The sequence below is a fragment of the Melospiza melodia genome, chromosome Z (assembly GCF_035770615.1).
Source record: "Melospiza melodia melodia isolate bMelMel2 chromosome Z, bMelMel2.pri, whole genome shotgun sequence".
Classification (NCBI taxonomy): domain Eukaryota; kingdom Metazoa; phylum Chordata; class Aves; order Passeriformes; family Passerellidae; genus Melospiza; species Melospiza melodia.
Window position 1 is genome coordinate 41,559,440 of NC_086226.1, and position 11,975 is coordinate 41,571,414.

Consider the following 11,975-nt stretch of genomic DNA (forward strand, 5'->3'; position numbering starts at 1 on the left):
GAAACTCCTAACCATCACATTTTATCTTTTATGTTCTTCAAGTTAATTATTTCATTTATTTAGTGGGTTACCCCCTCCAAAGAAGCAGCATATCCCCCCTTGTTTTACCCACCCAAATTACTCCTTTTTCCCAAGTGCTTACATACACAGACACAGGCTCCATCCAAATGAGCTCTACTTCTCCACTTGCTGCAGTCCACAGGATTATGTGATAGAGCAGTCCCCACTGCAGTCATTCCACTGGGGAAGCATGGACTCAGCTGCTAAACCACAACACTATGAGTACATACTGTCCTGAACTCAGACTCTGTGGAGAAAGCATGAATACTGATAGTGTTCTGTACTGCTACACTTCCATATAATTAAAGGCAGATTAGCCCAAATGTTCAACACTTCCCTGAACTAAGCCCTTACTAAGCAACAGGAACTGTATTCATACCATGAACTATGGAAGAGTATTTATCTCCTCTCCAAGATATCACATGGTAAATGCTATAAATTGGGGAAGGGAGGGGAAAGGGTATTATTAAATAAACAGCACTTCGGACTCAACACACTGAACTCTGTCCCTAGCAGTTTGCTTCTTGAAGGTGAGGCACAAAGCTGGAGTGCCATTGCTGAACCAAATGTAGTTGATAACTGCAACAGAGATATTCACTCATGCCACTCATGCTTGTTCTCAGATGCACTCACCATTTGATGCACGCTTGACAATTAAAATCCTGCCAGCCTTAAGAATTACTATACATTGATTTTTAGAAGTATTTTAAAACACAGACATCTCTCCTGCCCGTTGTTTCACCAAAGATCTCTGCACCAACTGACTGGTTATGGGAGCTGTAATACCTGGAGGTGACCTACTGATAGAGCTGAGAGTTGTTATCGGGGCATTTCTCAAGTTCCATACATAGACTGGTCAAATTTAGGCTTTTCTTCTCCTCCCACATTTTGTTGCCTTGCTTCACTATACAAGTGCTCATTCATGCTCTTTACTGCATATTACTAACACTTTTGAAACAAAGGATTGAGGCTTAGTCCATGTGTGTGCTACCTGCAGACCTTGTTGACATGCAGAACTCCGAACACAGACCTAACTTTAGCAGCAGGACTCTGCTTTACAACATGCATAATAATCCCATGGAGACCAGGTGTAGCAAGTTCTACCATGAAGGTGCAGTCTCTAGGTTACAGCTACATTAGGGCTCTAGCTATGGGTCAGGTGGTTAGAGATTACACTCATTCTCTCCTGTGGACACTTCTGTGCTCTGGCAAAAAGCAATATCCAGGTGAGCACCACACTGATACAAGTTGCACATAGCATTTAAAAGCCATGTGGCAGGGAAGCAGGGTACCCAGAGACACGGGAATGGATACGCTAGCTATCTCTGCACTTGGAATGCTGCTTCTATACTGAGGCACAGAGACTGGAGATTGGCAGGATTTAATCACAAATACCAGGTGGTCCTTGGTACTACTGAGCTGACTCTGTACCACAGATGCAATCCCAGGTTCTTTATGAACTCCAGGGTAGCTATGAACCTCCTTGTCTCCACGTTCACGCAAATAGACCTTTTTCCCCTCTTCCTGGCCTCCAAGAGCTGGCCAGACCATCAGGGAAGCTGGTTGTGGACACACTTCAATGACATAAAAATCCATGTCACAAAATCTAGCATTGGATCACTGAGTCCTCATGGATTGAGAGAAGTGATCACAGCATCTCTGCACAGCATTCCATGCATCCCTCACAATCTCTAGTCTTTTTTCCATTATCTGAAGCATCTCCACCTCCCTTGGCCTGGATGACAGAGAGCTGACTATGTAGCCAGCCTGTTGTACTGGTCCTGCTAGCAAACAGTGCCTGGAGAATGTTTACCTGCAAACCCAAAGAAGGTTATCACTCCTGAGACAAAACATGTTGGTAATATATACCCTCCTGACTGTTGTTGAATCAAAATGAGTACTGTGTTTATGCCATATTTAAGAGTGATGCTATTTATTAATCATGTTCAAAGAGCCTATGACAGATCAAATACATCTGTAATGAAACTTAGGTCTCAAATGGCTGTTATTGTAAGTAGGCATTATACTGCTTGATTCCCAGGGCAGTTAGAACATAATGTGCTAAATATCTTCAGTCGTCATACCACAGTCAGACAAAATGAATGCTAAATTTGGTGGGCACAGGTGGTATTCATTGAGGAGTTATGAAAAAACTTAGACAAAATAGCTGAATTACTAACTGAAGTATAATCTCTTGCCAGAATTATACCTGACTACTGGGAGCCAATGCTGTAATCAATAAAAGGTTCTGACATGTCAAGGGAAATATAGTTCCATGAGCTCAGTACAAGTACAGACAGTGAAGAGTCTAAGAAGGGTCATCACTATGGAACTTCTTGACCTTTCCGGTAAAAGTCACCACTGTTGTTGTTAAGAGAATTCTGGACCTAAAAACTTTATGGAGTTCTTGGAAGAGGCCAAGCACAAGTGGAGATAAGGGTGATCCAGCATATCCAGTCTACTTGAATTTCCAAAAGATTTTTTTGGCAAAATTTCTGATCAAAGATTTTCAAATAAAGTAGAATTCAGCCATGGAATAAGAGGGAAGGTTGTTTTAGAATAAGTGATTGCAAAGAAAGAAATACACAGTAGCAGAAAAAGTCAGTCATCACTATGCCAGTAACTCACCAGTGTGGTGCCAGACTTGTACTGTTCTGTATGTTTGTAAGTGGTCTGAAGAGGGTAAAGCACCGAGTAACAAAAGTTTGCAGCTAACATTCTAACTTGGCTTACAGAACTATGGCTTGTGAAAAGACTGTAACCAGTCAGAAGAGAGATGTAATTAGACAGCTGCATGAAAATACCAGCTCATTGTTAAGGAGCTGTTTGGTAAGCAACACAGAAACAACACAGTGCAAAATAGAAGTCATCACTGTACCATCCACTGCTTGACTATTATGTGTCATTTGGAGACAGTGTATGGAAATGGGAAGGTCTGAGAGAAAGGAAACAAGACTGTTGCTGAATGGCTGACTGGGAAGGAACTGGCTATGACACCTCAATGTGCAAAGTACCTAAGAGGGAATACGATACTGGCTTACAAAATTTCAAGTGGATGGACAAGACAGTAAGGGACTAACTCACATTATCTTCTCCTTTAGGAATGAGGGGCCATCCAATGAAGACTGTGGGTCCTGATTCAAAGTGAATAAAGAGGTTGACAACGTGACACTCAAATGAGGCCAGCCAAAAATTCTAATGTTGAAGGTAGCAGGATTTTGAGACACTGCGATGGGGGATGTGATTCTTGGCTGTGCTGGTTTTACTCCTACCTGAGTGTCTGCCTCTAACTTATTTCTGTTGCTGTTACACATTCTCTAGTCAGATAAACCTGCTCAGCAGCAGCTTTCCTCACAGCTGGCAAGGACTTTAGCTGCCCCAGTCTTTGTCTCCTTTTTCTTTCTGAACTTCAGAGCACATTTCAACTATGCTTCAAAGTGCAGCACACAAGTGGTGCCAGCCACATCTTCTGTGTATCTGGTATGCTGGCCAGGTGCCTTGTGCAGCAGCAGTCCTGCTATTTTCTTGATATGTCCCTTGATGCCTTGCTGTCTTGATGACCTCCAGAGTAGAAGGTGGGAAGATTACTCTAGCAGAGCTGGATCTACCCTGAGCCAGAGTGAGCAGAGCCATTCCTATGGTCATGGGTGGAGGCTTGCTCCCTGCTGCTTGGAAGGTTTGGCAGCTACTGTGCTTTGACTTGCCTTGCAGTTGCACAGTGGAAGCATGTTGGTGGGGAGACAGTCTGAGCCTCTCTCCTGTTCTGGACACAGAGCTCATCCAGCAAAACAACAAAATACTGTTCCAAGCCAAAAGTAAACTTTTCACCATCCTCCTAGTTTAACTTTAACCCAGAACTGATCCAGTCCACCCCAAGGTCACACTTGCTTGTGACAGTATAAGGAAACAGCATGATCACATAATGCTGGGTTAAGAGAAAGGCTAATCTATTTCTCAGGTGTGGCATAAGCTTGAGCTGCTTGTGAGAGCTTGACATAGTGCACATAAAATACACCTGATTTTCAACTCCCCGATGCTTTCATGAATGTTGCACTGATGATTTTTTTAGCATCTAAACCTTTAATCAGCAATAGCTAGGAAGACTTTTTTGGTTCTCTTAGTGTTTGAATTACAAAGTTGGCACTGTTCAGGAATATATTAATTTTAAGCTGAAGACAACCACATTTATACCAACCAACCCTGCCCAAGAGTACAGCCTCCCCTTCTCCACTCCCCCCCGCCCCCAAAAAGGTTTAAGCAACCATCTCCACCCTCACGGGCTGTATGTTCTTACCCCACTACTACCTGGCTGCACAGGCACATAATTGCCAATTCCAGGAACTGAATAAATGAACAACCAGCCTAGTCTAACTGCTTTGTTAATTGAAGCAAACGAATTCATGCTAAATTCAGGCTAAGGAATTGCAATATAGCTACACAGAAGGAAAGCTTCACTCAAATGACTGTGAGCTCTTTGAATAGTATTCTCCAAAATCTGTCACACATCACAGAGCCCCATTTTAAAAAGAAATCATTCTATTTATTAGAACTTCTTTCTCAAGAAACTTTCAACATACTGCAGTACCATCTAATTCTTACTTGTACCATTGACAGACCTCCACTGTTGCCACAGGCAAGAAAGAACCTTCACTGCAGCCTGCTTTGCCAACCTGCAGGTGAAGGCTAGAAGGGAGAGATGGTCAAGAGGATCAGCACTTTCCTTCACAGGAGCTGCAATAGAGTTGTCTAATTATTTGACAGGAATGACAGGAAAGAAACAAAGAGAGTACAGATATACAAACAGTGCTTAGTGCACTTCTGATTAAATAATGCAAGAAATAAATTTTGTTCCCCAAAAGACAGGCTATATTAAGCATGTCATATTTTAGACATTTAACAGTCATCTGTGAATCATGAGCAGTCTCTTTGTGGTATTACACACTGCCAATCTATCATCTTTACAACATATAACCTATAACCTTTGTACTCCTGACAGAGCACAGGTAGGTCCATAAGTACATGAACTGGATGCCCTTTCTTCATATTACTCACTACTGCATATAGAGCGGGAAGCATACTGCTTAACATGATACAGGGAACAGACTATGGTAGGAGTTCAGAGACAGCCTTTTGTGAAGTGTAACTCTCTTAATTTCAAATTCTTCCAGTGAACTGTGGCCTCTTATGTACATTCATTTTCCAGTAAGGGTGCTAACACCTTCAGTTCAGTAATAAATATACAATTATTTCCCTGCACTTGTCAGGAAACAGGAGGAGAAAATTGTTTATGGCTGAGAAGCATTTGTGTTCCATGTCATCTAGAGCTGGAGTAACTCTCCACTTCTTAATGAGACATATTTTAATATACATTGCTATTTTAGCTAGGCCCTCTGAAATACTATCCCAAAACATCCTAGTTTCATTGCTCTCCAAACAAACGTGTCATTAGGTAAATCTTACTTTACCCATTTAGACATTACAGCTACAGCTGTCATGCTTGTAACAATTGTTAGGAATATCATCTTTGTTATATGAAGCCAGGCAAGCTGAACTAGTCAAGTTGAACTACTATTGAATTGCATGTAAAAGAACAAAAGAGAGCACTCAACTCAAATGTGTTACAAAAAAAAATCTTATTTAGATGTCTTAAAAAATACAAGGCACATTTTATAAAATCAAATATCTATCCATCAAAACTTTGTTGTATATCCCCATATAAGATCATGTACTGGCAAATGTTAAGTAACAGTGGATAATCTCAACTAACATTTTTTCCCAGTTCTAGCTGATAAGATCAGCTGTCAACTCAAATAGGATAACTTTATAGGTTTTTGCTATGTTAGTATTTACAGCACAGTAACTTGGAGAACAATATATAAATTATAATATACCAAAGGTAATAAGCAATCTGATCCAAGATGGTGAAGTGGATTCTCTTCTGCTTCTTTCTACAGCTTCAAATGATGTTCAGTGTAAGCAGGTAGACAGAGCAAGGTCCTATACAGACAATCTGTTCAGATGCATAATAGATTACAGTTACAGTAACACAAAACAGATTTTTCTGGCAATTAAAAATACTAACAATACTGTATAATATTCCAGAGACATTTTGCTTTTTAGCAACTTTTATATTCAACAAGAATGTCTTCAGCCTCACTTCTAGGTCAGCAGCATTTTTGCACAGCATCTGAAATGTCTTCTTTTTTTTTCCCCAGTTTCCCAGGAAGATTTATCTGCTTATGATTTCTACATAAAATAAGCAACTGTCAGTTCCAAATTCCACACTTCAATGTAATTAAAATGCAGAGGTGTTTCAGCAGACTTTCTTGTACAAGGTCTATTGTCACTCACACCCTTTCATCAGTAATAACAAACGTTCACTTTTCTAAGATTAAACTCAGTAGGTAGATTTATTGGTCCTACTTGAGTTTGAAGAGTAAGAATTTGATTTCTTGAGGTACTTGCTTGATGAGAGAGACACTTGCATCCTCTGTGTAGTTCGCACACTTCGGCAAAGAAGAGCATATTTAAGGTTGTCTCTGAAGTCTTTTGAAATATAATAGTAGATGAATGGATCGATACCACTATTCAAAGCGGAAAGACACAGCGCAGTTATGTACCACACATACAGATGGCTCTGGCTGTAGGCTTTGAGGAGTGAATAGTGCACAATAATCAGCACATTGCTAGGTGTAAAACAGATGAGATACATGGACAGGACAACAACAATGAGCTTGATTGCTCTTTTTCGTTTCTTCCCAGTGCTTACATCTATGATGGAAGCGCTCAGGGTCTTAATCATTAGAATGTATGCAACAGCAGTGATGATAGCTGGGATTAAGAAGAGTCCGATTGCAAGTGAGAGGAAATAACTGAACATATCATGAGCCGAAACATTTTCAGGCAACACATCATGGCAGGTTGTGATGTTAAGATTTGAAATATATGCTGTCTGATTAACAAGATACAATGGTATGTTGCCCAACAAAATCAGTATCCAGATAGCAATGGAGATGCCCAAAGCAATTTCTGACTTCTTTTTTGAATTCACTATGGGGTTCACTACAACCCAATACCGTTGTACACTGAGACATGTCATGAAAAGGATGGAACAGTACATATTTCCATAGAAAAACCCAACAAATACTTTGCAGAGACCTTCACCAAATAGCCAGTTATTGCCATTTAGATGATATGAAATCTTCAGTGGGAACCAGACAACAAAAAGAAGGTCTGCCAATGCCAAGTTAATCATATAAATCACAGCTGGATGTTTCTTCTTTGTTCGGAAAAAAAAGACCCAGAGGGCTATGGCATTGCTTGGCAAGCCAATTATAAAGACAAGTATATAAACAATGGGAATAAAAACTGTGGTCAGCTTTCCTGTGAGGACTTCTGCTACAAATTCATCCACCTCGTATAACTCTTCAGAATTATTTGCATTTGGAACCTTATAGCCAATGAAACTTCTTCCTTTTGGTTTGCTGGAGCCATTATTCCCTAAAATTAAACAAAAAAAGAAAAAGTTGTTATTGGTGTTGAAGTACAGACTTTTTGCCCTTTAAAAATAAACTAGATACAGCGATCTGATCTGAACATTTACAGACAGTCTCATCAGCAGAAAAATTAAGACTGATATTCAAACACTTGATGATTTATCTTCCCTTTCTTTTAAATTTATTAACCAAAGGACCACGTTTATCCCTTCAAGAATTCAAGGATTGTACCAGAAACCAAAACATTTCTCCATGTCAGCAGTGATATTAAAAATGCCTTGTTAAAAGTGCCGTGTTAAAAGGCTCCTACCACCTGAACAGTTACAATCGAAACTGCTTCAACTACCCCAGGGCACCATTAGCTTTTCAGACAGAAGTGCCAGATCACCTGAGTGCTGGGTCACAGCAGTCTAATTTAACTGCAGCAGAAGCTTTGCCAGTTTAGATGGCCCAAAAATCAGGTATGCAGTTAAAAAGAACATACTACCTTCAGACAAGCTAAAACTGAAATACAGAATGCCATGTCCAAAGCCATGCACAAATAGTCTCTAGGGCATACCACACATTACAGTGTATCCAGACAGAAATTTGAACACACTATCTCTGTGCATGAAGTTGCAACGCAGTTCTCATGTGGGATCTCCTTCAGGAGAGTCGCTCCCTGTGATTTTTACTCGATTTTTACAGTTTCAGGTGGTAGAGCTGACACCTAAGATTGCTTCATACACAAACTGCTGTCACTACAAGCTTTGCTCTGCCCTTTTTTGAATGCTGTGGGAGCTTACAAACCATAAGGGTGAGACAGGTGCTCCTGCCTCGAGTCCTGTAGGACAGACTTTGTGTGCAGGTTCAGAACCCCTGCACACACAGCACAGTCCTCCTCTGCCAACAGGCTAAACTGTACAAGCAATATCCTGGAATCCACACCATTCTGAATGGTCAGACATTCACCTATTGACATCCATTCCACACAGCTAAACTGTATGGGCATGGAAGCTGACTGGTTTAGGGAGGATTATTTCTAAACTTTCTATCAATATTTGTGGACTTGTTTAGCCAAAGCCCCCCAACTGTAATATAAAAAGAGTCTTTTTGAGTGCCTGAACAGTGAGTCGCGATGAACAATGCTGAAGCAAAGCCTGCCCCTTTGTTAAAAAATAATTAATACAGTTCCAAATGAAAAATGCTTCCACCTTACATTTTAAAGAATTCTTACACAATATGTAAATACACAAGTGTGTGTTTCTCAGTATAGATTCTGCAGTCCACTTTAGATAGCTGTTCCTTTCAAATTATAACTGCAAAAGTCTGATTTGATTCCTGCATTTGATTCCTGTCTAGACTCTGTAACCTTCTGATAATGCATACAAAAATATTGACACTCTTCAGAATTTTGAATTAAGTTAACTTTAATTCACTTGAGCACTTGAAGATCTCCAGACCTAGGCAGCCTTCTCTGGAAAACTGAGATGCAAGGTAACTTTTTGCCTGTACAATGACATGGACAAATCTTTGCAGTAGACTGCATGAAGACAGATGCTTAAATTATACTAAGAAAACTACCATCCTAAAGAAAATTAATTCAAATGCCAAATAGTCATTTTGGTCTATATGTGGTGTAATTACAACAAACAAAGCAGAATTATAAAAATTCTCCATTCAGACATTCAAGCCTCATGATCACATCAGCAATACTGTTCACTGTACTGCAAAAGTTAATTATAATGCAGCAATCCTAGTTCCCTATGCTGAGCTATGAATAGGACAACCCATAAAACAACCCTAAAGGACATAGCTTACAGATACCAGATACTGCAGTGATAATGAGCTAAGCAATGCTGATTTTCTTAGGCTCACAGCTTAGCTGAGAAAGATCCTAGGAGATGCTTGGAAGCAGACCTTACACTAAGTTGACAGCAGCGATCAGGACACAGTAATAAAATGCACCATACAGTGCCATATTAAATACGTGTCCATCAGAAAGTGGTCGATACCATCAAATTCCAGTCATGCTATTTTTATTCTATTCCAAAGACTCAAATTATTGTAGAGAACTAGAAGAGTAAATACTACCACTTTGTTATTACTAAAGTTTTGTGATCAGATATAAAACAATGCTTTGCAATTGAAGTTCAGAGGTTAGGTAGGAAAAAAAAAGCCTCATCAAAAAGTCCTGAAGTGTTAGTGTGAGACAGTACAGTAAGAGGTACACTAAAGTGGATGCACAGATACCTGAACCACAGACAGGACTTTGTACTGCAAGAGCGTCAGCATAAAGACAAAGGTTTGTTTTATTCTACTTTGTAAGACAGAGTGATTTCACAGACCAAGTCTTGTTTTTATGCTGACTTTAATTCGAGTCTCAAAACATACTTTTTTCAGTTCAACTAGCAACCTATACATATAAGGAGGCAGTGTCCTGTTACCCTGCAGTTAACACTCCCTCACTGAGCAACCAATCCTTTGTTAGGTATGTGCATTTCTACATCCTTTCCTTACTCATTCACCACTTGCCGTTTTCCATAACAATCGAGCTCTTTTCCAGAAGAGTTTCACCCTGCTTGACTCACGTACAGAGAATGCAGTTGACTTGCTAATCTGCCCACGGGAAAAGCGTTACTCTCTCCTCCCACAAAAGACTGTTTCAACAGCTTTGCCATTTGTCCAGAAGATATAACCCACTACATACCAAACACAGGATTATGCCTACCCTGCAGACACAAAAGTGACAGCAGCATAGAGTATCCAAAAATTAACTAGTTTACTCGTGGTACTAATACTCCAAACAGGACTAAATTTAAGATTATTCTGGGTTTTGGATCTTTAACCTCTCTCCCTCTTCTCCGAGAATTCCAAATTCCTTACTCCGCCCAGGTCAGACAATTAGGCTATTAAATGGCAACTTGATTCAGAAACTCCGCTCTGAAGAACACAATTTGCAGTTACCTATTATCAATCCCTTGAGAAAATATGACGTGTGCTTGGCTTCAATACGTATACAACGTATATCCTATGCTTGGTTTCAATATTTGCACAATCTTTACGCATATGATTTTGTTAGGTAAATAAGCCCGGTAAATGAAATATGGAAGGACACAGTGAAAAGGTATGCACAGATATGGCAATGGGGTTTATTATAAAACGTGGCGAAAAGTTAACTTTAAGTAGTGAAATATTAATATAGTTCAGGCATTTTTCCTCAAACTGCACTTACGTTCAACAAGCAATAGCACAGACTAAAAAAATTTAAAAGAATCCTAGCTTCTTAGATCAGGGAAAAAAAACCCCAAGAACATGGTCTTTAAAGATTTTTCATGTTTATCGCAAGGGGAGGCAGGAAGCGGACAATAAGAAGGTTGGACAGGGGCATTTTACAAGGCCACTAAGTGACAGGACCAGACGAAATGGTTTTAAATGGAAAGAGAGCACATTTAGACTACAAGGTAGGAAGAAATTCTTTATGTGAGGGTGGTGAGGGGCTGGAACAGGTTGTCCAGAGAAGTTATGGATGTCCCGTGCGCGCCAGTGTTCAAGGCCAGGCTAGACGGGGCTCTAAGCAACCTGGTCTAGTGGAAGCTGTCCCTGCCCGGGACAGAGGGGAAGGGGTTAGAACTAGATGGGAGCTTTTCGGTCCCTTTCAAGCCAGCCCGTTCCACGATTCTCTACAAGGCGAGTGAAGCCAAGCCCCACGCGTCCCACAAGCCCAGAGAGGGCTGCTCGCCGCGTCCGGCTGCTCGCCCGTGAAGCGTTCTCCCTGACGGCCGGGGAGCCCTGCCCGCGGGTCCCGGCGGCCACACTGCCACCCGCACGAGCTTTCCGACCCTCTCCGCTCCGGGCTCCTCGAACCCCAGACAGGCCAGACACCTGCCCCGCCGAGCGCCGCGCCGCGCCCCCGCCCGCGGCTGAGGGGCGGCCGAGCCCGCCGGGGGTGCCGCGCTGGCCGCCCCGCCGATGCCAGCCGAGCTGGCAGCTCACGCCGCTCCGCTCACCTTCAGCAGTGGCGGCAGCTCGCAGCAGCACACAGAGCAGCAGCACCAGGCACAACCCACAGCGTGCAGCCATCTCCCCGCTCCGGCCGCCGCCACTCCGCCCGCACTCCCGGCCAGTTTCACCTGATACCTGAGCGGGGCGGGACGGAGGGCGCGGCCGGGCACCGGACCAGCCCCGTAGCGGGCGGGGCCAGCCTAGGCCCTTCCCGCTCGGCGGAGGGTGGCGGCGCTGTCCCCGAAATGGTGGGAGTCGTTCGCCGCTGGCTCCGGTTAGCCCAGCGCGAAATGGCGGGTGCGCCGCAGCCCCCGCAGGCTGTTGGTCACCGTCAGGCCGCGCCTGGCAACCGCTCGGCCGCTGAGGGGCGGAGCAGCTCCGGAGGTCCCGGCTCTTACCCTGCTCACGCTGCGCCCGCGGTCGCCCGTCCCCGAG

The 11,975-nt window shown here is 42.4% G+C and overlaps 1 protein-coding gene across 1 annotated transcript; it reads right to left on the bottom strand.

The window, feature by feature from the left end:
- Positions 1–5,676: 5,676 nt before the first annotated feature.
- Positions 5,677–11,697, bottom strand: F2RL1 (F2R like trypsin receptor 1). Its single transcript, XM_063180538.1, has 2 exons — positions 11,546–11,697; positions 5,677–7,560 (listed from the first exon to the last, which is right to left on the bottom strand). Exons 1-2 carry the CDS (start codon positions 11,616–11,618, stop codon positions 6,458–6,460), a joined length of 1,176 nt encoding a protein of 391 aa, XP_063036608.1. The 5' UTR covers positions 11,619–11,697; the 3' UTR covers positions 5,677–6,457.
- Between the last annotated feature and the right edge of the window lie 278 nt (positions 11,698–11,975).

Bases quoted from the DNA above. Each gene is read 5' to 3' on its own strand.
- F2RL1 (XM_063180538.1), bottom strand. From the start codon at position 11,618: ATGGCTGCACGCTGTGGGTTGTGCCTGGTGCTGCTGCTCTGTGTGCTG. The intron at 7,561-11,545 runs GTGAGCGGAGCG...GTTTAATTTTAG, and splicing joins AGCTGCCGCCACTGCTGAAG to GGAATAATGGCTCCAGCAAA.